We start from the raw sequence: 24,651 nt of genomic DNA on the forward strand, positions 1-24,651 counted from the left end.
GCGGGACGACCTTGGGCTTCCTAGTCTCTGCACGTTACCCGGAACTCCAGAATAATCGTGAGAAGGAGCCGGTGGAGTGGTGTGACTTTTGTATTTATAGACTTCTTCCAAAGGTCACCTCTTTCATTTCTGAAAAACAAGTCACTCTAGGCCCATCTTTCCAGAGTGACAGGAGCTCAGGATGCAGAGGTACCAAGGCCAGGGAGGAGTGCTGGGGGTGGTGGAGCTGGTGGGCCAAGGGCTGCCGACCACTTTTCCCCTGCGTGGCCTCGTGGCTGGCTTTTCTACCTGGCGAACTGGCTTCGATCTACCCCAGACGCATCTTTCTGTGAAGAGTTTGCAGAGGACGCTGGTTACATCTTAGATGAAAACTGGCCATGTTTCCACTGTTTCTGCGTGTGCGACTCTCAGAGCCAAGGCGGCACCTGGCAGCTGGCCTCGTTCTTGTGAGTCCCTGTAGGGCTGATAGATTTTTCAGGCAGGGCTGCAGCCTGGAGTTCAGGCTTCCTCTCCCTTTTACATTTCAAAGACTCAGGGTTCCATTTAAACAGACAAGATAAGTGGCAGCTTTGTTTTGTTTTGTTTTTTCTTGAAGAGATTTTGGAGGGGAGGAAACCAGCCTTACAATGATAGCATCAGGAAAAGATTACACAGAATGGCATCTTATCATGAAATATTGAAAACATTTAAAGAGCAAATAAAATATGCAAATGGAATGGAACGGAATTTGTACTGCACAGCCTCTTGCCCTACATCTTTCCTAATAAAAATTTAACTCTGAGGTCCACGTTGGGACAAACAAAATGATACTGGGATGGTGGAGCTCGGCTTTCGTTAGTTCAAAGTGAGCAGGATATTAATCCAAATAAGCAGAATTCCCATGTGGATTCATTCCACAGCCTTTTCTTGGGTGACGACTCTGTACCTAGAGGCAAGGGGCTCACTGGGACCTGAGAGGCCTCTTCTTAGTGTCCATGGCCTCCTGGGGCTAGGCCCTCTGGTGTGGTGGAGCCTGGAGCTCTGCAGTGGGTGCAGAAGTGACACAGGAATTTTATCTTGGCCCCTTTCCTGGACTTGCAGCAGGGGTGCCGCCGAACTCAACCGTTTGCAGGTGGGAGCTCGTGAGTGTGCGAGGGTGGGATCCAGCCAACCTCCCCAAGCACCAACACAGGAGCAAACTCCATGCAGCGCCCGCAGCCAGACCAGGTGTGTCACCTTGAGGGGAACACAGTGGCACCCAGGCAAGGGTGCTTATGACCCTGAAGCCCCAGAGTGGGTGTTACTGTGCTCATTAGCTCTTTAGTTCTGCCGTCCACAGTCCAACAGATGATGGCATGTTAGCAGCTCAGTCGCCCCCTGGCCCCGTCACGTAGGGTGGCTGCCGTCTGCCAGCGAGGGCAAAGGGCTGGCTGCTGTGACAGCCTTTCTGGGTACCAACACTTGGTGGATCCTGAGCTCTTGTCCAGCATCCAAGAAGAATGAGGATGAGCCTACAGTCAGAGAGTGAGCAAGGCAGAGGGTTTTTTGAGTGATGAAAGAAGGGACGTAGGGGTGGTCCCCCCACCCGAAGGTGGGAAAATCCCTCCAATGTGTCTTACTCTGGGGCTGTTGTGGGCTCAGAATAGGGGAGGGGCAGGCTGTAGGTAGTATTGGAAAAGGCAACGTTTGATTGGTTAAAAGGCATTATTCAGCCAGAATCAATGGGGATAGGGTAGGCAAACGAGAACAGAAGTTTTACTCTGGGTCTTGGGTTTTCTCCAGGACCAGCAGTCTGGTCTTTCAGCCTTCAGGCTATTTGACTTAGAGGTAGGCTTTCACCAGGGACCTGCCCCAGTCTGCCTAGGCATTTGGCTACCTCCCATCACTATCAGAAGCACCCTGTGAGCCCCAGGGAGCCGGTGAGGACCTCCTTGTAGGGGAGGAGGAGGACGGTGGGGTAGGCGCGGGTGGCACCGTGCACAGCCACATCAAGGACTTGGGAAAGTCTGGGCCAAGGAGCCACCTTGTGCAGAGGCACGGAATCATGAGAGATTAGCCCCGTTGGGACCGTGGTGAGGACACTGGGCTGAGCTTGTGGGTGGTGCTGGGCAGGGAGGCTGTTGACCCACCACAGAGGGTTTGTCTCAGGGACTGGTGGCCTGACTGCTGTGCATTGAGGAGGAAGGCTCTGACAGGATGGGGGGACTTGGAGAGTGGTCATTATGGAGGCCTGAAGGTGGTTGGGGTGTTTTCCCCCATGAAGGCAGAGGTGGTACAGCGACGTCAGAGGGACACGTCCTGGGACCCGCTGGGCACCGGGGAGATGGCAGGAGTAGGAGCTGAGGGTAATGGCGAGGTTTCTGCTGGCTGATTTGGTGGTGCCAGTGAGTAGACAACGATCCCAGAAGGGTGGGTGCAGGGCGAGGTGGGGAATTTGACCATAGATTTCTCTTGAAGTTGCCGCACTGGGGAAATGGTGTGAAAGAAGGAGGGTGAGGAACGGAGGCAACTGAGGGTCCACGGAGGAGGATGGGCCAGAGGCAGAGGTGACAGGCCAGGCAGGCCGAGTGAGCAGGGGAGCCACATGAGGCCAGTGCGGGCACGGCAGGCACTGGACCCCGTGCGAAGGGGCTGCTGCCCCGCCCCCACCCGGGCCTCACTGACTCCTGCGGGAGCCATCTAGGTTCAGCAGCCACGTGGAGGATAGCGTGAAAAATGACGAGACGGAGCAGAGACACCAGCTCCTCCTTCCCAGAGGTTTCTGCACCGTTGTCACCAGCGTGTGGTCATGGCCTGCTCCACGGGGGCCATTCCGGCCGTTGATCCACACGGTCCTGCAGCCAAAGGAAACGAAGCAGGAAGTGGAAAGAGCTGGCATTACATGGGGGCACCTTCCACCCTAGGCCGGCAGCTGGTCAGTCTCCTCAGCCTCGTCACCATTTCACGTCCTCCCTTTTGTTCTTTTCTCCTTAATCTTTACGTATGGAAAGATTCCTATCGAGAAATGTGCCGCTGCTTCTCCAGAGCCTTGTCTGGAACAAAGGAAATGTCTTTTATTAATTACTGTTCCTGCAGGTATAATCCATGAAAGACAAGTCTGTTCTGCTAGTCACCAAGTCAGTCCTTTTCCTTCTGTCTTGCTCATGGAAGGCTGTCCTGGCCCTCACATGACTAGTGGTGCAGCTCTTCAGGGGGTAACACCCATCCAATTCCCAGGGAAACCCAGGTGAGCCTGCTGGCCAGGAAGCTCCAGCTTGTGTCTGATTGCTAGGCTACCCTGGGTGCTTCCTGGATGTTCGGGCGCCCGTGATTCCCCAGCTGATTCCCGCAGCATCTGCCTCGAGCTTATGTGGTGGAGCAGCAGATCCCTTTGTCTGGGCAGTAGATTGTCTGCTAAGGAAAGTGGGTGTTGCAGCAAAAGCCTTGCTTCACTGCTGTACTCCAACCTATCAAAACGGAATTGTTTAAAATGCCCTCAGAATAAAAATAGAGACCCCAAGCTCTTGATAAAACAGCTGTCTCTGGAGAAGCTCATCAGGCTGTGTAAACTCTAATAGGAAGTATTTATTCATCATTTGTATGTACATAAATATTTATTGTCAACTGTGAAGGCTGGTGAGTAAACCAGCAGGTAGAGTCCAGTACCCTGGCGCGGGGATGGGGAGCTAGAGGCGCTGTGCGCAGTACCCTGGCGTGGTGATGGGGAGCTAGAGACGCTGTGCACAGTACCCTGGCGTGGTGATGGGGAGCTAGAGGCGCTGTGTGCAGTACCCTGGCGTGGTGATGGGGAGCTAGAGGCGCTGTGTGCAGTACCCTGGCGTGGTGATGGGGAGCTAGAGACGCTGTGCACAGTACCCTGGCGCGGGGATGGGGAGCTAGAGGCGCTGTGCTCAGTACCCTGGTGTGGGGATGGGGAGCTAGAGGCGCTGTGTGCAGTACCCTGGCGTGGTGATGGGGAGCTAGAGACGCTGTGCACAGTACCCTGGCGCGGGGATGGGGAGCTAGAGGCGCTGTGCTCAGTACCCTGGCGCGGGGATGGGGAGCTAGAGGCGCTGTGCTCAGTACCCTGGCGCGGGGATGGGGAGCTAGAGACGCTGTGCACAGTACCCTGGTGCAGTGATGGAGAGCTAGAGGCGCTGTGTGCAGTACCCTGGTGCGGGGATGGGGAGCTAGAGGTGCTGTGCGCAGTACCCTGGCGCGGTGATGGGGAGCTAGAGGCGCTGTGCTCAGTACCCTGGCGCGGGGATGGGGAGCTAGAGGCGCTGTGCTCAGTACCCTGGCGCGGGGATGGGGAGCTAGAGACGCTGTGCACAGTACCCTGGTGCAGTGATGGAGAGCTAGAGGCGCTGTGTGCGGTACCCTCGTGCGGGGATGGGGAGCTAGAGGCGCTGTGCGCAGTACCCTGGCGCGGGGATGGGGAGCTAGAGGCGCTGTGCACAGTACCCTGGTGCAGTGATTGAGAGCTAGAGGTGCTGTGCACAGTACCCTGGTACAATGATGGGGAGCTAGAGGTGCTTTGCAGCCTTTGGCATGGCTTCCTATCCAGGGTCTGGAAAAGCATCCAAGAACGATGCTTTCAAAAAGACAAGGGACATTTAACATGATACTTGAAGAATGAATATATAATGACCAGGCAAGACTTGGAATTGGACATGGAAAAAAGGTAGGAAGAAGGTTCTGGGCAGAAGACTGGAAAGTAGGTGAGAACAAAATAAGGCAAAAGACTTAAAAGATCCTTTCTTGTGTCTGAAGAGTAGACTCTCAGAGATTGTGTCTAGCGATCAGGCTGGAGATCTTGCAGGGACTCGTAGGTCTTTCTAAAAAGTTTTCAAAGTTATTGGGAAGCCATCAAAGGTTTCTAAGCGGGAGAAGGACCTATTGAGTTTTGGAGAATGGATTTGGAGCAAAACAAGGCTGCAGGATTAGTTGGGAAGTTACTGCAATAATCTAAGAAATAGGTGGTGGTGGTGATGGTGGTAGTGTTGATGAAGATAATGATGGTGTTGGTGATGAGGTGGGTGCTGGTGGTAGTGATGGTAGTGATGGTAGAGATAGTGGTGGTGCTGATGGCGGTGGAGGTGATGATGGTGATGGTGATGGTAGAGATGATGGTGGTGGTGGTGGTTTGGTAGTGGCTGGGCCTGGGTATTGATAGTGGGGATAGAAAGAGGTGGATGGACTCAGTCAGGATTGAACAGGTAGGCTCAACAGGATGCAATGATTGATGACATAAAAATGGAAAGGGTAAAAGACAAAGTGTCAAGGGTGATTCTTGGGTTTCTGTTGTCCAGCTGGGTGATTCTCGGGTTTCTGTTGTCCAAATGGTTAGCGACCCCATCCATATGGATTGAGGAGAGACGGGAGCAAGTTTAGGAGGGAAGCCACAGAAGGTGTGCACCGGACACTTCCTCTCTGCTGGAAGGCCTCAGACACACTGATGGATTGCTTCCCATCTGGGAACAAATGGCGTGAAGTCGCTGCATCCTCAGTGGCTCCACCTGGCTGCACTGAGGTGGAATCATGGGAAAGGGCATAGGTTATATATTCTTGCTATTTACTCCACAGAGACCATGCTGCTCATTCCATATGAACCGAAAGGTAACATTTGCCATCACTCTTTTTGGCTCTTGTTTTGTTTTTCTCTATTTTACTTGTTTTTCATCCTAACACCCTTAAGGGTGAGGGTAAACAAGGGCTATAGGAGGGGAGGCCTTCCAGGGAAATGCCAGGCAGGAAAGAAAGGGAAATGCCGGGCAGGGAAGAGGGTCAGGTCCACCTGAAGGTCCCTCCTACCAACGTTTCCCTGGAAATCTTTGCATCCTACTTGGAAAGGAGAGGGGTAGGTTGAAACTTTCACCAGACCCCAGATGGGGCCAGAACTGGCCTGAGTCCTGAAATGACATTTGTTCGTCCAGGACAGTTCTGAGAGTGTCGCTGGCATTTCAGTTTGTTGGATCTAAACTTGACCTGCTATTCATTGCTGTAGGACGGGAGGATGGCAGTGCCATCATTTGTACTCACAGACCCAGCCCAGTACGACACCAGTGTCTTTGTTAGAGACTCTACAGATGTCTATGGCCAGCCCGCCCCAGCAGCACAGGGCTCCCCTTGGTGGGATTTTGTCAGAAGAGAAGACCCACCAAGTAGAGCCCTTGAGCCCCTCCTCTTCCCAGGTGGCCGTGGCTCTCCTTGATCCACAATAGTGGCAGTTTGTGCAGCCCCACCAGAGCTTCTGGCAGGACCACGCTGCCACCAGGGCCGCTGGGAGCAGAGTCCCTCACGCTCAGGGCTCTCCAGGGTCTGCAGTCTGCACTTACATGAGAAGGAGCTCCAGCAGCAATCAAGTTCTACATGGAAAATGCAGAATCTGATTGCAGTAGCATTTCTTAGGCCTTATTAGCATATAAAGTTACCAGGTGTCGTTTTAGGACAAGAGCCCGTCACTGAAAAGGAAATGAAATTTGGAGCTGCATTTTCCTTCATTAAGCCAAGGGCCCATTTTTTTCTCTTTTCTTTTCTTTTCTTTTCTTTTCTTTTCTTTTCTTTTCTTTTCTTTTCTTTTCTTTTCTTTACTTTTCTTTTCTTTTCTTTGGTTGTTCATTATTTTATTATCTTCTGGTATTGCATCCTCCAAAATTCCCGTGCATATATTTTCTTGCACTTTGAGATTTGGCATTTCAGGAAAAATGCCTAGCACAATAGGCTGTATTTTAGAGACTTGCTTTGTCATTTTATATGCCCAGCGGAAATGGTCATAACTTCCCCCGCCCCAGATAATCAGATGCTCCCGTGCCTCTCCTGTCTCTCAAACCACACAGCCATTATCCCTGGCATTCTAGTTGTGAAACAAAACCTTAACACGATGTGGTGACATTTAATTTAGTGTTTCTCATTTCAAAGCCCTTAAAAATATTAATTAATTCCCATGAAGCCCCAGGAGGCGTATTATTAATATCTGTGGCGCCTTTCATGCTAGTCCGCTAATGTGCCTTCTCTACGCAATAGGTCAGAAAATGAAGCGAAATTCGTTTTTCGCAGCCCCACGGGATAAGACCTTCATAGAGTCAAGGTCAGAAATAATGAATCCTTAATTTTATTGATGTCTCTGAATAATCTCTACCCCGTGGCCTTCTGTGTGGTGTGGAAGAGCAGCACTCCCGTTCAGGAGCAGTCTCAGGAGACAGTGAATGATTTTCCTGTGGAGCTGTGGCTTCAGCAATCCTAGTTCGATGGCTGTGTTGAGGAGAGTAGAATTGAGAAAAACTGCTACAGCAGTCATGTAATAAGTGAGATGGAGACGGGGAGCAGGAGGCACTTGACAATTTCACTAGAACATCTCCCAGCGATCTGTGGGCCTCCGGTGAACCCAGCCCCTGCACATCGACGCAATTTCACTAGAACATCTCCCAGCGATCTGTGGGCCTTCGATGCAATTTCACTAGAACATCTCCCAGCAATCTGTGGGCCTCCGGTGAACCCAGCCCTTGCACATCGATGGCCGGTGCTCCAGGGAGACAGATGCGGAAATCAGCACCATGGCTTGTTCTTATTTTGGGGTGCCTTATCTTTCTGTGCCTTTTTTCTTCACCACTTTGCACAGGGGATTTCTGTAGCCTTAGCAGCCAGAAAGCAGGGAGGGTACGTGGAATTAGGAGACTCCCTGAAATCTCGAGTTTAGTTTACAGCCCTTTTTCCACCCTTCTGATTGCCTCGCAGTTTGGCAAGGCCCGCATATGTTCTTTCCTCATCTGTGTCTGCAGCCCATTACTTTAGAAGTCTTTGTGACTCTGAAAAACATATCCTGTGTTCATTAAGGGAAAGTGGTTTTAATATGCATGAAAAGAGGCAGGTGTTCACCACCCCCAGCCCCGCACCCCACCCCCACCCACACCCCAGACCCTGGAGAAGGGGTCGGAAGTCAGCATCAGTGGACATTCCTGATTAAAGTGCGCTCAGATGGCTCACTTCCACTGGCCGGACTGCGAACATGAGCCGGGAACACCCGTTCCACCTCGTGTGTGAGACCCAGGAGGATTCGAGGAGATACTCCTTTAGCATCCATGAAACTTTTTTTGTTTTTTTGAGTCCTACCTCTCCATTTTTGCTCTTCCCTACTTGAGCTGCCTTAAAGCATCCCTGGAGGTGGGAAAATGCATAGACCCTCTAATTGTTTCTACCAACTTAGCCAGGACACTTTTTAAAAAGCACTTTCATTAAAAATGCATAGGTATTTGTTTTAAGCTACATAAAGGCCCAGACCAAAATGGGATGTGGCCTGCTGCTTAGACTGGCCATTATCACACCTCTGATTCAAAGAAAAACCTAAATTTTGTGTTTATGCAGGTCTTACAGCTGAGGCGTTTGGGTTGAAGGAGCAGGTAAACCAAGTCCTCTCCAGGACCTTTTTTGTTGGGTTTGGAGAGACGTGGGTGAGATGGGACTGTTGCTCCACGCTGATTCGAAGCCATCTCCCCAGACTGACCCCGTCCTATGTGTCTGCCATTCTTTCTACCTACCCGTTTGAAGACAGAATGTCTAACTCCCTCTACTTCAGACTTATTTTCTAATTTAAAATATACTCACTTGAGTGGATGTGGTTTCGGAGGGCATGTAGCCAAGGTCGTGACAGCTGAATAAAATGTTTCCTTCTTTTGCCCAGAACTGCACTTTCATTTATCAGCTGCCCTCGACTTGTTGTATGGGATCAACCCAAATTCATGTATTTAGAACGTTAAGACTCAGTGGACTGGTTCTGTCTCACCAACAACACAAACAGTTGATCAGTGATGAATCCACAATGTGTCCATCATTTTCTTAAGTCTTAGTATGCAGAATCTCAGGTAGCAAAGCAGAAAGGATGACGTCACAGACGCCTTGGGTACCCAGCACCTGGATGCAGCTGTTCGTACACACATACTTTCTGGTATTATGTCGATAGTCACTTACACCACTTCAGCCTCAGGCAGGAGCCTATCAGTTTCCTTACTACAAATGGATTTATTAGTTATTGTAATTACTGTCAGTAAAAATCTGAGTATCACTCAGCAATTAGTTGCTGGTAACCGAGTATGTTGTAAGCCTGGGGGAAGGACATAAAACTTGTGCCTTGAACAGAAAGGCAGACATGTGGGTGAGCAGTGCTGACCCCCACAGGATTTACCGTCTACATAGAATTGAGATAGCTGCACATGAATATATAGTGAGCAGTGTAAGTTAAATCAGAAAAAGAAAAAATGATTTCCTGCTGAAGGGGTTCAAGAAGGAATTTTGTAGGAGAGCTGGGCATTGAACAGGCTCCTCCAGAACATGTGGATCAGATTGGCCACCGCATGGCTGGGGCCCCCTGTGGGCCAGTGATGCCCACCTATGGGAGCAGGTGACACTCTGCCGCCCAGGCCACGCATCAACACCCCTCCCGTCATGCTCCGTGCTTCTCTGAGCCCTTCCTCCTTCCCCGTGGCCCCGGGCTCCCTGCGGGCCAGCCCCATCCCGGCAGAGCCCGCTGTGGGTGTCAATGTACATCCTTCATAGATGAAAACGGACTTGAAGATCCCGCCTTATGAGTTGGTTAGCTCTCTCTCAAGTCTCCTTCATGACTCTATTTTTCGAGCAGCATTCTGGTCCTGAGGGAGGAGACACTGAGAGGGGAGACCACTCTGCTGCCCTAACCCCGCCTCAGACCAGCACTCCGCACTGTCCTGCAGTGACACAGGGTTGCTAGCCTTGGATTAGCTTTTGGTTCTCTAATGGGCTTTGCTTGCAGGTACAAAAAATTTGGGGAACCCGGAAAAATTCTTAAATCTCATCATCCTAAAGATATTCATACATCTACTGACGACTTCCAAAGTACGAGGTCTAGAATACCAAGAGGTTTTATGTTGTCATAAATTAGAGTTTTAATGTATATGATTAGGTGACACCAAACGTGTATCATACACAACAGAGGATCTATGTATCATACACAACAAAGGATCTATGTTACAGGAATTGGGCCTTGTTTTCCTCACATCTAACTCTTTTTCTCTGGAAATGCCAAGGAACCTTTCTTTATTTTCTTTATTTTTATTTTTTCATAGAGACAAGGAGGTCTCACTATGTTGCCCAGGCTGGTCTTGCACTCCTGGCCTCAAGTGATCCTCCCACCTTGGCCTCCGAAATGCTGGGATTCCAGGTGTGAGCCCCCGTGTCCGGCAGGAGAACCTTTCTTAGGCATGAATGGTGTGCCCTCCTCAGGGCATGTCCTCTCTGCTTCCTTTCTCAGTCACATCAGCAGGTGCTTCCTGTGCATCTGTGTGCCCAGCCTGGGCACAGCGGGAGCCCAGGCCTTCCTTCAAACGCAGCGTCCCCTGCACGTTCCAAACGCTTAATGGCATTTTTCTTTAAGTGATGATGGTGGCATTGGCCTTACTTATTTTCGTTGTGTTTAAAATAAAATTTTAAAAGTTTATCAAAGTGATCAACATACACATCACTTTTTAAAAACATAACCCCCACCCAGAGGCAAACCCTTTTAGCTGTCTGTCTTAGTGGCATATGTTGGCGCTGCTTTGCACTGACTCGTCAACTCAGGGCATCTTCCCTGACTGCCTGGTGTGGCCCCGGCGCTTTCACACCCGCTGTTCCCTTCACCTGCCCTGGAAGGTCGTAGATTTGCTCTGTCAGTTTTTCTTTGTTGGGAGTTCACCACGAGAAGTGCTTTGCAGACAAAGAGCATGACGGAACTGGAGTAGCTCCTTGTGCTACCTGTGCCCATTTTCCAGCATCCTGCCACCCAGCCAGGTCTGTCTGCTCCCTGGCCTGTCCTCCTCACTCAGGTTCTTTGGAAGTTGGCACAGTGTTTACTAAAATAAAATCAGCACTCATAGCATTAGGACTATGTAGACACTGTTCTCAAGAAAGCCAAGTCATGTGTACGTGGGTCTGATTCTGTGCTTTGTGTGTGAGTTCCCTGGGCTGCTGGTCTCCGTGCCCCCAGTCTCGCTGTCTTAACGAGAGGTCCTAGAGGAGCCTGCTGTGTCTGGCAAGGCCAGGTGGCCCTCATGATTTTCTGGCCCTTCTCGCCTGTTTGTTTTTCCATGTGACCTTCAGTAGCAGCTTGTTAAACTCCATGAAATAGCTCCTTGGGGTATTTATTGGGAATGCATTGAATTTGTGAACTAAGCGAGCGAGAGCTGACGTCTTAAGAATGTTGATGCAAGCGGGGAGCATCTTCCCATTTGTTCACGTCTACTTGTGTTTTTCTAGGAGATTTCTGAAAAACTTCCATGTCTATGTTTTGCACATTTCATGTTGAACTTATTCCTATGCGTTCAGTCTGCTCTGTGGCTTTCTAGATGGGGTTTTCTTTGCCATGATGTCCTCTGTTTATTATTTGTATATATCAAGGCTATTGATAGTTCTATGTCAGCTTTAGGTTCTGCTAATTCAGGGAATTCTTCACAGGCATCCGGAAGGGCCCAGGCAGGAGGCGGAGGGAGGAGCTTTCGGCAGGGCAGTTCCTGACTCGGTCTCTTCACTCTTCTGCCGTTGCTGCCATGTGTACAATGCAGGTTCCTTCATTTGAGCAAATTCTCTCTTCCATGCTCCAGATGTTTTCAGAAGGACCCCATACTTCGGAGAAACACTTGGTACCCCAGTGGCGGCTGTGTCTGACTTGGTGTTGCCATGTGACAGGCATTACTTGTTTATCTCATTGATGTTCCTAGTAGTTCTCAATGTTTGTTGAATGAATATGTATAACCATCATATGTGGCAGTTCTTATCTAGTATTTTGATTTGTTTTTTGAGACAGTCTCACACTGTCACTCAGGCTGGAGTACAATGGTGCGGTCGTGGCTCAACGCAAGCTCAACCTCCTGGGCTTAAGTGATCCTTCCACCTCAGCTGGGACTACAGGTGTGTGCCACCACACCCGGCTCTTTTTTTTTTTTTTTTTTTAATTGTAGAGATGGGGTCTCACTCTGTTGCCCAGGCTGATCTTGAGCTCCTGGGCTCAACCAGTTCTCCCACCTCGGCCTCCTAAGCTGCTGGGATTTTTGGTGTGAGCCATGGTGCCTGGCATTATCCGATTTTATAGAGGGAGAAGCTGAGCCATATGTCCAGGACCACACAGCTATTAACTGCAAACCCAGAGGAAAGAGTAGGGGATGAGTTCCAGGCATTCCCTGGAGTCCATGGTAAATTTCTTCATTTCTTTTCCTGCAACAGGCCCGGTACAAGCAGAGCCTTGACCCAACTGTGGATGAAGTCAAGAAGCTCTGCACGTCCCTACGTCGCAATGCCAAGGAGGAGCGAGTCCTCTTTCACTACAATGGCCACGGGGTGCCCCGGCCCACAGTGAACGGGGAGGTCTGGGTCTTCAACAAGGTGGGTATGCCTTCCAACTTCCCGTTTCTGCCAGAAGCCATGCCAACTGTGGTGGTCGGCAGCAGGTCCTGCCCATCCGTAGCTTCTGTTAAGCCATCGATGTTTACTGTGTTTCACCAAACGCAAATGCAGTAACTGAACGGACCAGGTAATCAGGCACAAGGAGGGAGCTGTTTCTGTGGCAGAACATGTTCATGGAACGCCTGCCTTGAAGCATGGCGCGTGTGGTTTCCATTCCCTCTGTCAGAACAGCAGCTGTTTGTATTCTGAGGACAGACCTCGGGAGTGTCTGCCTCCTAGTTTGAAAAATTGCACAATTTCTCAATTTCGTTAGAATCTTTCTTTAAGCATCAGTGATTTTCTTAAATGTGTTATATATTCTAAAGGGCTAATTCCAAGCTGCCCTGCAGGTGCAGCCTCCGGGCTTCCCTCCCCAAGGTCAGAATCACCAGCCTTTTGCAATTCCGTCGCCCAGGACCAGATGAAGCGCTCGCTCCCCTTCTGTAGCTGCTGCTGTGGGTGGTGGGTGGGTGCTGGGTGCTGGGTGGTGGGTGGTGGGTGGTGGGTGCTGGGTGCTGGGTGGTGGGTGCTGGGTGCTGGGTGGTGGGTGCTGGGTGGTGACTGTCATCCTCATCCTCCAGGGTGGGAACCTTGGTCCGTCCAAGAGAAGCCAGCTGTAGGTCTCACCACACTCTGCGTGATGCACGAAAAGCAGTTCTTGGAGGGTGTGGTGGCCCCATATGTGCCTGAGCGTGTCTGTGGGGGCACTGATTTGGAATCCAGCAAACCCGACTTCTGGTTTCGGTTGTGCTGTCAGCCTCCTGGGCCTCTGCCTCCTTAGTGTGGACACCGCCTTCTGCCATCATAGTGAGGACTCGGACTCCGTTTCTTCACACACTGAACTCTCAGTTCCCGCCCACCATCCCATGTTTGTGGCTACATTCGGCACAGGTAGTGATGCCGTGTGGGCCCAGAGCAGAGACCTCAAGGAAGGCTTCCAACCCTGGACACCGAGGAGTAGCCAGCCTCGGAAGTTAGAAAGGTGTCCACGCAGCTCCTCCTGTAGGGCAGTGCCATCTCTCCCCGTGTGTATCTGGACACCAGCTTGATTTTAATTCCTTTCATTCAATATTGGGTAAATTCGAAGCGGTCATTGTGAAGGAAGTAGAATTTACAGAAGCGGGATGTAATGAACCACCAGGCATGCACCACAGGCCCTTGGCGTGTCTTTCTCAGCTGCAGTCTCTCCTTTCCCTCCCTTCCCCAGTGGCACCTGGCACAGTGAATTTGAGTTTGTCCTTCCCTGGCGCTCCTCTGTGGAGCCCCCAGTGTGCTGGTTCTCAGGCACGGCGAATCCGGGAGCTCGCTGCTGCTGTGCTGGGCAGACGCTGGCGCGCTCTTCCGCAGTGCGCTTTGCTCACTCCGTTGGAGGCTCTGCAGGTTCATGCCCCGGACCCCAGGGGCCTGCAGCCCTGCCTTTTCCCACATTCGCTGTCCCCTGTCGGGACCCCGCCCTTCTCAGTGCCTTCCCTGCAGATGGGCACTGGGCTGGTTCCCATCTTGTTTCTGCTGTAAACCGCGTGGGTGTTTCAGCTGTAAACCGCGTGGGTGTTTCAGCTGTAAACCGCGTGGGTGTTTCAGCTGCCCACCTTTCTCTCCAGCACTGGGTGTTGTCACAGGTTTTTCTAATGATAGACTGTGGTGTGCTCTGATTTCCTCTGATAACCATTAAGGTTGAGCACCCTGTGTCCACCCGCCGGCTCCCTGCTGCACGAAGCACCCGTATGCTGTCCACTTCTCTGCAGTGGCTTGCCCTTTCCTGTCGGTTTGAGGGAATTCTTTGTATTCCAGACAGTAATGATTTTTGTGAATTGTGTCTCTCTTCTCTGAATTTATGATGTGATGATTCTTCTTCTTCCTCCTCCTCCTCCTCCTTCTTCTTCTTCTTCTTCCTCCTCCTCCTCTCCCTCTTCCCTCTTCCCTCTTCTTCCACTTCTGGTAACTTACAGAACCAAACTTTTTTTTTTTTGAAACAGGATCTCACTCTGTCACCTAGGCCAGAGTACAGTGGCATGATCATGACTCACTGCAAACTCTGCCTCCTGGGCTGAAGCGTTCCTCCCACCTCAGCCTCCCAAGTAGCTGGGACTACAGGTGTGCACCACCACACCTGGCTAATTTTTGTATTTTTTATAGAGTCAGGGTCTCACCATGTTGCCCAGGCTGATCTTGAACTCCTGAGTCCAAGTAATCCTCCCGCCTCGGCCTCCCAAAGTGTTGGGATTACAGCGTGAGCCACTGCACCCCACTCTCAGTTGTGCTTTTTCTTTGTTCTCGTCTTGCTGTGCTGGCCGATGCCTTCAGTGGAGTGAAGTGGGGACTGGGTGGAGGGGCGCGGGGCAGGGTGGGGGAGCTCCTGTGTTCAGTGTAAGATGTTTGCCCCAGGCTTTTTGTAAAACAAAAACAATCACCATTATCCAATTAAGAAAGTTCAATTCTTGATTTGTTTTTTAAAAAAAATCAGGACTAGATGTTGATTTGCCTCTCTTGGTTATTTGTATGTGTGTGTTAAGGTGGTCACAGGGCTTTTCTCCCTTAGGCTCGTGCTACGTTGAATGATATTGTCTGACCGTCTCCTGTTACACACACCTTTCTTTTTGGGGTAACCTGTGTTACAATGAATGATCCGTTTCGTGCACGGCTTATTCCGTTTGCAGCCATTTTGTTTCATATATTAAATCTGTGTTCATGAGTGAGATTGGCCAGGGATTTTTTCTCTTGCTGTCCTTGCCTAGGCGGAGTGATCAATAACTGTGGCCTTAGAAAATAAGTTGAGGAAGTTCATTCTTTGTATATATACTGGAATAGTTTTTGTGATAGTTGAAGTATTTGTTGTCTGAATGTTGTGGAACTTACAAAGAAAGCTCTCTGGGGTGTTCCTTTGTTTGTGGAGGGTTTTTGACTACTGATCTAGCTTCTTTCATGGTTAAAGGGTTTTTCTGTTAGCTTTGTCAACTGACTTCTGTAGGACCTTGTCTGTTTCTACTAAGCTTCCCGATGTATTGACATAAACTGGCTCACAATACCCCTTTAGAAACTCACCAGTATCAGGGGTATCTGTGAGTGAGGTGCCTTCCGTTGCTCTTGGTGCTGGGTATTTGTGCCCTCTCTCTTTTCTTGTTGGTTATTCTTACGAGGAGTTAATGTACCTTTTATCAGTCTTTTCAGACCCAACTTTTACCATTGTTGACCCTCCAGAGGATGGAAGGAACAGTAGGATGAATACCTTTATCCTGTTCCCCTGTTGCCACTTTGACACTTTTTTTTGTCCCCTGAACCATTTGAAAGATGCAGACATCCTGACACTAAGAACGACGATGGCTTTCTGTATCACCACAGTACCATCAAATTGCTCAAGAAATGGCACATCAGTTCTATGTCATTTACTATAGAGTCCATGTTCATATTTTCCCAAGTGTTTGCAAAATGTGCACTAAATTAGTAGGCATTTTTTTACTTGTTGATTTTGTTGTGGACCCAGAATCTAATTAATGTTCATGCACTGCATCTGTTCCTCATGCCGTTTTAGTTCCTCTTGCCTTTCATTTTATGACATTGACTTTTTTAGTGACTTTTTAAAAAGTTTGTCTTCTTTTGGGAAGTTAGCATATAGTTATACATCAATCTTTTTTTTTTTTTCTTTTTGAAGGTAAGTCTCCTTCTGTCGCCAAGGCTGGAGTGCAGTGGCGTGATCTTGGCTCACTGCAACCTCCATTTCCTGGATTCAAGCAATTCTTCTGCCTCAGTCTCCCGAGTAGCTGGGATTACAGGCACCCGCCACCACGCCTGGCTAGTATTTGTATTTTCAGTGGAGACGGGGTTTCACCATGTTGGCCAGGCTCATCTCCAACTCCTGACCTCAAGTGATCTGCCTGCCTTGGCCTCCCAAAGTGCTGGGATTACAGGTGTGAGCCACCATGCCCAGCAATCTTTTTTAGAATAATAGACCTCGTTTTTCTAGAGCAGTTTTAATTTTACAGAAAAATTGAGCAAGTTTATTGAGTTATATACTTCCTCCCCCTCATTTTCCTCTAGTGTTAATATCTTGCTTTGGTTTGCTATGTTTTTTACAATTGATAAACCAGTAATGATGCTTTATAATTAATGATGTCCATAGTTTACACCTGGGCTCACTCCTGGTGATGTACACGCTGCAGATTTTGCTGAATGTGTGATGTCCTGCACCCATCGTTATGTTGCCACACAGAGTAGTGGTGTCCTAAAAGTCCTCTCTGCTCCCCCTTGTCTTCTCTCCCCTAGAATTTGGTCTTTTCCGAAATGTCCTATAGTTGGAATCATATAGTACGCAGCGTCTTCAGACTGGCTTCTTTGACTCAGTAATACACACTTCAGACTCCTCCATGTCTTTTTGTGGCTTGATAGCTCATTTTTTACAATTACTGAGCAATACTCTAGTGTGTGAATGCAACACTGCTGCTTTATCCGTTTTCCTATTCAAGGGCATTTTGGTTACTCTGAACTTCTGACAATTAGGAATAAAGCTATTATGAACATGTGTGCAAGTTTTTGTATGGATATAAGCTTTCCATTCATTTGGGTAAATACCTGGGAATGTGTTTGCTGGATGGTTCGGTTGGAGTCTGCTTAGCTTTATAAGGCACTGTGAAGCTGTCTTCCAACACGCCTGTACTGTTTCACATTCCCGCCAGCACTGAACGGGAGTTTCTGTTGCTCCATGTTCTCACAGCATTTGATGTTGTCAGTGTTTGGATTTTAGCCATTCTGGTGGGTATGTAGGAGGATCTTATTGTTATTCCATTTTCAATTTCATAATGATGTGAAATTGGGCATCTTTGCATGTTCTTATTTGCTGTATTATATCTTCTTCGATGAGGTATCTCTTCAGGTTTTTTACACATTTTAAGAATCAGGTTGTTTTTCTTGTTGCTGAGTGAGTTTTAAGAGTTCTTTCCATATTTCGGATGCCAGTTTTTTGTTTTTGTTTTGAGGTGGAGTGTCGCTCTCGTTGCCCAGGCTAGAGTGCAATGGCGTGATCTTGGCTCACTGCAACCTCCGCCTCCTGCTCTCCTGCCTCAACCTCCCAAGTAGCTGAGATTACAGGTGCCCGCCTCCATGCCTGGCTAATTTTGTATTTTTTTTTAGTACAGGCTGATCTCAAACTCCTGACCTCAAGTGACCCACCCACCTTGGCCTCCCAAAGTGCTGGGATCACAGGCGTGAGCCACTGTCCCCGGCCCGGATGCCAGTTCTGTATCAGATACGTGTTTTGCAAATATGTCCTCCCAGTTTGTGGCTGCTTGTTTTCTTTTCTTAGCAGTGGATGTTTGCTTTTTTGACGCGTTTGGACCAGTGATCCTCCAGGATGTCCCACATTCTAGTTTAATTTCTTTGCTTTTTCACGAGTTTATGTCAAACCAGATTTAAAAAGTATGATCAAACTTTGTGCTGTCCATAGTAGATGTATTGTAAATACACAGACATAAGAAGGTTGAGAGTAAAAGAAAGGGAAAAGATATACTATGCCAATACTAGTCATAGGAAACCAGCGTGGCTCTATTAATCAGACAACAGAGACTGCAAGATGAGGAGTATTATTGGTGACAAAGAGGGCCATTTCCTTGTGATAAACAGACCAGCTCACGAGTCAGGCACACACCATCCTGAGTGTATGTGCACTTAATATCAGAGTTTCAAAGGACATGCAGCAAAATGAACAGAATTAAGAGGAAAAGTTTGCAAATCCATCATCATAGCTGGAGATTAGAAGATCTTCTTTTAGTAATTGGTAGATTAAACTGAGAGTTAAAATTTACAGACAAAATTGATAGTTAATTTTTTTCTTTTTTTTTTTTTTGAGATGGAGTCTCACTTTGGTTGCCCAGGCTGGAGTGCAATGGCGTGATCTCGGCTCACTGCAACCTCTGCCTCCCAAATTCAAGCTATTCTCCTGCCTCAGCCTCCCAAGTAGGTGGGACTACAGGCACCCACCACCACGTCCGGCTAACTTTTTTGAATTTTTAGTAGAGATGGAGTTTCACCATGTTGGCCAGGCTGGTCTTGAACTCCTGACCTCAGGTGATTGATGTGCCTTGGCCTCCTAAGTGCTGGGATTACAGGCGTGAACCACCGTGCCCAGCCCTGTAATTAAAAACTTTCTTACCGAGAAGACTCTAGGCATAGTGTATTTTTTCTAGTCCAAAGCAAAAGCCAGTATTAATGTAAAAGACCTAGCAATATTATCAATCACCCCGACTTAATTAACATTTATACAGCCGTCCACACAACTGCAGAATATACATTCTTAAGTGCATGTGGAATGTTCACCATATGCTGAGCCATAAAGATGTCTCAATAAAGTTTGAAAGATTGAAATCATAGAGTATATTCTCTGTTCTTGAAATTCAAAATTATGGGATATCTGGAGAAGCCCCAAATATTTGGAAATGAAATACCACATGAGTCAAAGACAAAATCATAAAGGAAAATAAAAAATAATTCAAACCTAAAGATAATGAAACTATGACACCCAAATTTATAGGCTATAGGTGAAACAGTGCTTATGGAAATATACAGCTTTAAAGTCGTACATAGAAAGGTATATTTTAGAAACATATTTAAAATGAAAAAAAATTTGTTTTTTTTTTTTTAAACAAAATCTCTCGCTCTGTTGCCCAGGCTGGAGTGCAGTGGCGCCATCTCCACTCACTGCAACCTTTGCCTTCTGGATTCAAGCAATTCTCCTGCTTCAGCCTCCTGAGTGGCTGGAATTACAGGCGTCTACCACCACGCCCAGCTATTTTTGCATTTTTAGTAGAGACAGGGTTTCGCCATGTTGACTAGGCTGGTTTCAAACCCCTGAACTCAAGTGATCCACCCACCTTGGCCTCCCAAAGTGCTGGGATTATAGGCGTGAGCTACTGTGCCCAGCCTGAAATCTAATATTCTACCTTAAGGAAACAGAAAATGCTGAGCACATTGAACTCAAAGCAAAAGGAAAGAACAAATAGCAGAAATCAATAAAATAGAGTACAGGCAACAGAGACAACGTAGCTAAAATGTATGTATGTGTGTGTTTTTTTGGTTTTTTTTTGGTTTTTAAAGATCAATAAAAGTTGAGGAATCTCTAGGTAGGTAGATCAGTGAAGCAAGAGAGAAAACATTTTATCAACATCAGCAATGAAGGAGAGGATATCCTCACATATCCTACAGACATTAAAAAGGTAAGGGAATATTATTAATTTTATATACATTTAAATACTTAATTAAATGGACAGATGCCTTAAAATACAACTTACCAAAACTGACCCAAAATGAAATAGAAAATTCTGAATAGCCCTATATCCATGGGCTTCTTTCCAAGGCCATGCCAGTCACAAAAAAATCTGAATAGCCCTATATCAGTGGGCTGCTTTCCAAGGCCATGCCAGTCACAGAAAATCTGAATAGCCCTGTATCAATGGGCTTCTTTCCAAGGCCATGCCAGGCATAGAAAATCTGAATAACCCTATATCAACGGGCTTCTTTCCAAGGCCATGCCAGGCATTTAATCCCTGGGCGGCCAGAGGCTTTTTCTTTTGTTTATTGCTACATTCCAAGCTCTTACGATAGTGTCTGTTACCCTAACACTTGTTTGGTAATTGTCAGTCACATGGGTGGGTAGATGAATGGATGTTTTTATTTTTATATATTTTTTCAATTTTTTATTTTTCCATAGGTTATTGGGGTACAGGTGGTGTTTGGTTACTTGAAGAAGTTCTTTAGTGGTAATTTGTGAGATTTTGCTGCAACCATCACCCGAGAAGTATACACTGCACCCTTGAAGTCTTTTATCCCTCGCCCCCATCCCCGAATCCCCAAATTCCATTGTATCATTCATATGCCTTTGCGTCCTCATAGCTCAGCTCCCACATAACAGTGAAAATATACGATATTTGGTTTTCCATTCCTGAGTTACTTCACTTAGAATAATAGTCTCTAATCTCATACAGGTCGCTGCAAATGTCGTTAATCCATTTCTTTTTATGACTGAGTAGTATTCCATCATGTATATATATCACATTTTCTTTCTTTCTTTCTTTTTTTTGAGACGGAGTCTCGGTCTGTTGCCCAGGCTGGAGTGCAGTGGTGCGATCTCGGCTCACTGCAAGCTCTGCCTCCCGGGTTCACGCTATCCTCCTGCCTCAGACTCCAGACTAGCTGGGACTACAGGCGCCCGCCACCACACCTGGTTAACTTTTTGTATTTTTAGTAGAGACGGGGTTTCACCGTGTTAGCCAGGATGGTCTCAATTTCCTGACCTCGTGATCCACCTGCCTCGGCCTCCCAAAGTGCTGGGATTACAGGCTTGAGCCACCGCGCCTGGCCAGCACATTTTCTTTATCCACTCATTGATTGATGGGCATTTGGGTTGGTTCCATGATTTTGCAATTGCGAATTGTGCTGCTATAAACATGCATGTGCAAGTATCTTTTGTGTATAATGACTTCTTTTCCTCTGGGTAAATACTCAGTAGTGGGATTGCTGGATCAAATGATAGTTCTACTTGTAGTTCTTTAAGGAATCTCCACAGTATTTTCTGTAGTGGTTGTATTAGTTTACATTCCCACCAGCAGTATGGAAGTGTTCCCTGATCACATCCACGCCAACATCTACTGTGTTCTGATTTTTCTATTATGGCCATTCTTGCAGAAGTAAGATGGTATCTATTGCATTGTGGTTTTGATTTGCATTTCCCTGATCATTAGTGATGTTAAAGCATTTTTTCATGTTTGTTGGCCATTTGTATATCTTCTTTTGAGAATTGTCTATTCATGTCCTTCGCCCACTTTTTGATGGGATTTTTTTTTCTTGCTGATTTGTTTGAGTTCATTGTAGATTTCTGGATATTAGTCTTTTGTCAGATGTATAGATTAAGATTTTTCTCTCACTCTGTGGGTTGTCTGTTTACTGTGCTGACTGTTCCTTTTGCCGTGCAAAAGCCCTTTAGTTTAATTAAGTCCCAGCTATTTATCTTTGTTTTTATTGCATTTGTTTTTGGGTTCTTGATCATGAAATCCTTGCCTAAACCAGTGTCTAAAAGGGTTTTTCCAATGTTATCTTCTAGAATTTTTATAGTTTCAGGTCTTAGATTTAAGTCCTTGATCCATCGTGAGTTGTGTTTTGTATAAAGTGAGAGATGAGGATCCAGTTTCATTCTCCTACATGTGGCTTGCCAGTTATCGGAGAACCATTTGTTGAAAAGGATGTCTTTTCCCCACTTTATGATTTTGTTTGCTTTGTTGAGATCAGTTGACTGTAAGTATTTGGGTGTATTTCTGGGTTCTCTATTCTGTCCCGTTGGTCTATGTGCCTATTTTTATACCAGTGCCATGTTGTTTTGGTGATTATGGCTTTATAGTATAGTATGAAATCAGGTAATGTAATTCCTCCAGATTTGTTCTTTTTGCTTAGTCTTGCTTTGGCTATGCAGCTCTTTTTTGGTTCCATATGAATTTTAGGATTGTTTTTTCTAATTCTGTGAAGAATGATGGTGCTATTTTGATGGGAATTGCATTGAAATGAGTGGATATTTTTACTGAAATGCCATCTGATCACCAGGTGTGATGTGCACCCCTCTCCTTGGCTCTTTAGTCCTCTTGGTGTGGTCTCTTTTTCTCCACAGCTTGCCCCCAGTCTTATGTGTATTGTCTCTATGTCTGCATTAAAATGTGTGAGTTCCAGGATAACAAGGTCTTTGTTGTATGAACTGCTTTATCATGGGTACGTAAAACCAAGCATCTCAGAACATAGGAATGGGTCATTCGATATTCGCTGCGTTCTACAGCTAATGTCATAAAAGCAACAGAATGATCTCTAGAGCCAAGTCTTTCCTGGTTGTATTTTCCCCCACTGTGTTATCCCATTAGTTTATCCTCTCATAGGTTTATTTTTTCATGTCACATGACATGCCACCAGAGACAGGCGCATGTTCTTCCAGGTCTAGACAGCCATAAGCTGCGCTGTAGAGCATGCAGTCCTGCTGCCAAGTCTTTCAGCCTTCAGATGGGCTCCCTCTATCAGAACGAAGCCTGCAGCATTATACATGGTACACTGTGGGTACACAATGTAAGACTTAAAAACGTTTAAACATGCGAGTTTTAACTATACTTTTCTTTTTGTTTAATCACCATTTATTCTGTTGCTGGTTGTGTTCTCAGCCTCAGCAGAAAAGCAAGGTCCAGGACTTAAGGAAATCCTGGGCTCAGATTTTCCCCATCCACTGCCCTCCCTTCCATTCCTCTGTCTGTTTCAGGCCATTAGGACTGGCAGCTGTAGCCATTAAGAATTCACGTGGCAGACCGTTTATCGGGAGAAGGATTAATCCACTACTCAGATACTCCCAATTGGCTTTTAGACCCTGTCTGCCTTTTCTTCTTTGCAAAAGGAGAAAGATTTTTCCCACTTGATACATTTTTTTCTCTGCTTTTTAGAGTTCCGTTATGACCAGAAGCTATTTCAACCCTTTGCTGTGCACCTAGGCACAAAGCTACAAGGCTTTTCCCTGTGTGTGAAGCTTGTGATGCCCTCTCGAGGTAGGATGAGCTTTACTCCAGGTTACCTGCCTTTCCTTAATTTACTGAACGTAAAGTTGGAGTTTTATGTGGTTTTGCATTTTTGGTTAAGGATAATTTTTAATTCTCCAGTGGTCTTCCTGTGGTGCTTACAGCCTAACTCCTACCCTCTGCCAAAATCGTCCTCAAAGGCCATTTCTGTCTTGCACAATGTCCTACCCTTCTGGACATTAAATAGGAACATAAAATGGATCTTATCATGGGGAGCACAGTTGGAAAGCAAAACCTGTTTCATTCGGGTTATTGGTTAAAGTCTAGCTTAAACGAAAGCCAAATTGCATGATGATGTATTGTGATAATATAGGGAAAATATCGGCCCCTTCAGAGAGAGGGAGAGGGGTTGTGCCAACCTAGGCACGGTGGGCAGGCGAGGTTGGAGGGGGCCTCCTGGAGGAGGCGGTGCTTGCTCGGGCTGAGTCCTAAGAAGAGAACAAAGTCAACAGTTGTGCCTGAGAGGGGACTGGAGGGGATGACCTCAGAGGAAGTAGATGATATAATAAACCAGCATAGTATTCGTTGGAAACTACAAGCAGTCATGTGCTGTGGGAGCCTGGAGCCTGAAATGGGTTTAAAAAGAAAGGCGGCCAGACAGGATTCCAGGCTAAGGCATAGAGCACCTTGCAGACTCTTAGGGATGTGGGCTTAGAGAAATCCCTTTGGTGCCATGTGAAGGCTGGCTCTGGGGAGAAAAGACTGGCTAGAGAAACTCCAGTTAGAAGGCTGTCGTATACAAGAGGCCAGTGGCAGCACCCTGAGTCAGGCTGGTGGGGTGGCCCTCAGGACCTTCCTAGGACAGATGGAGGTTGAGTTAGAGGGAGCAGGTGAGACCTGGACTGTGACCAGGCACCAGAAGTGAGAAGAAGGAGCTTGTGGGCATTTATTCCTAGGTTGTGAGTAGGCCTGGGGTCCATGAGTGTGGGGTCGTGAGAAGCAGGGGCAGATGTGCTGCTGGCAGTTTCCAAATGACAGTTTCTGGAGCCGAAGAAAGCCAAGAGAGAGTGAAAACTGGGGAGCAGAAGAGGATCCCAGCAGGTGATGGGGAGGAGAATTGGGAGAAAATGGCATGGAGGAAGCTGGGGAGGGCACCTGTCAGCCCGGGGGAATAGAGATGGAATTGATATCCATTATTCCAAGGAGTCTGGCCCTTTAGCAAGAAGAGCACTTTATTTTCCAAGTGAAGCAGTTCCATTCCAAATAAGCAGCTGCCCATTTCTGAGAAGATGCTGAGTACATCTTCTGCCAGAGAACTCAGAATGTGAATCAGAATCCTCAGCCCTATTAAAGTGGCATCGTCTCAGGGCCGGTTCCTGTAAAGCCCCTCAGGGGCGCCGGCTTCCTTTAAACTCTCAGCCAGGAACTGTGGTCTCATCTGGATCTGCCACTACAACTTTCCCTGGACTAAAGATGGACTTGTGGTGCCGCTGTTCTCAGAGGAGGGCAAAGGACAGGGGTCAGCTGATTTGTCCTCCTCCGGAAGTGGGTTCTTGAATACGTATCAACCAGAAGCAGGGGGTCATGGCCCCGAAAGGTCAGGTGTCAGGGGAAGCGGTACTCGTGAACCGACAACTTGAGTATACATCACCAGTAAACCCCAGTCCTGTAAAATCTGTAAGACTGCAAGCTTATTGTCATTGGTGGTGGTGTTTTTGATACT

At 47.4% G+C, this 24,651-nt stretch overlaps 1 protein-coding gene across 2 annotated transcripts in view; it reads left to right on the plus strand.

The window, feature by feature from the left end:
- The window catches only part of RPTOR (regulatory associated protein of MTOR complex 1), a 416,763-nt gene that overhangs the window by 144,596 nt on the left and 247,516 nt on the right, over positions 1-24,651 (plus strand). For both annotated transcript variants that reach the window (XM_025362539.1, XM_025362540.1), the window contains exon 4: positions 12,187-12,345. In XM_025362539.1, the coding sequence (XP_025218324.1) occupies positions 12,187-12,345 (159 nt within the window). The remainder of the gene's footprint in view (positions 1-12,186; positions 12,346-24,651) is intronic.

The sequence above is a fragment of the Theropithecus gelada genome, chromosome 16 (genome assembly GCF_003255815.1).
Source record: "Theropithecus gelada isolate Dixy chromosome 16, Tgel_1.0, whole genome shotgun sequence".
Lineage (NCBI taxonomy): Eukaryota > Metazoa > Chordata > Mammalia > Primates > Cercopithecidae > Theropithecus > Theropithecus gelada.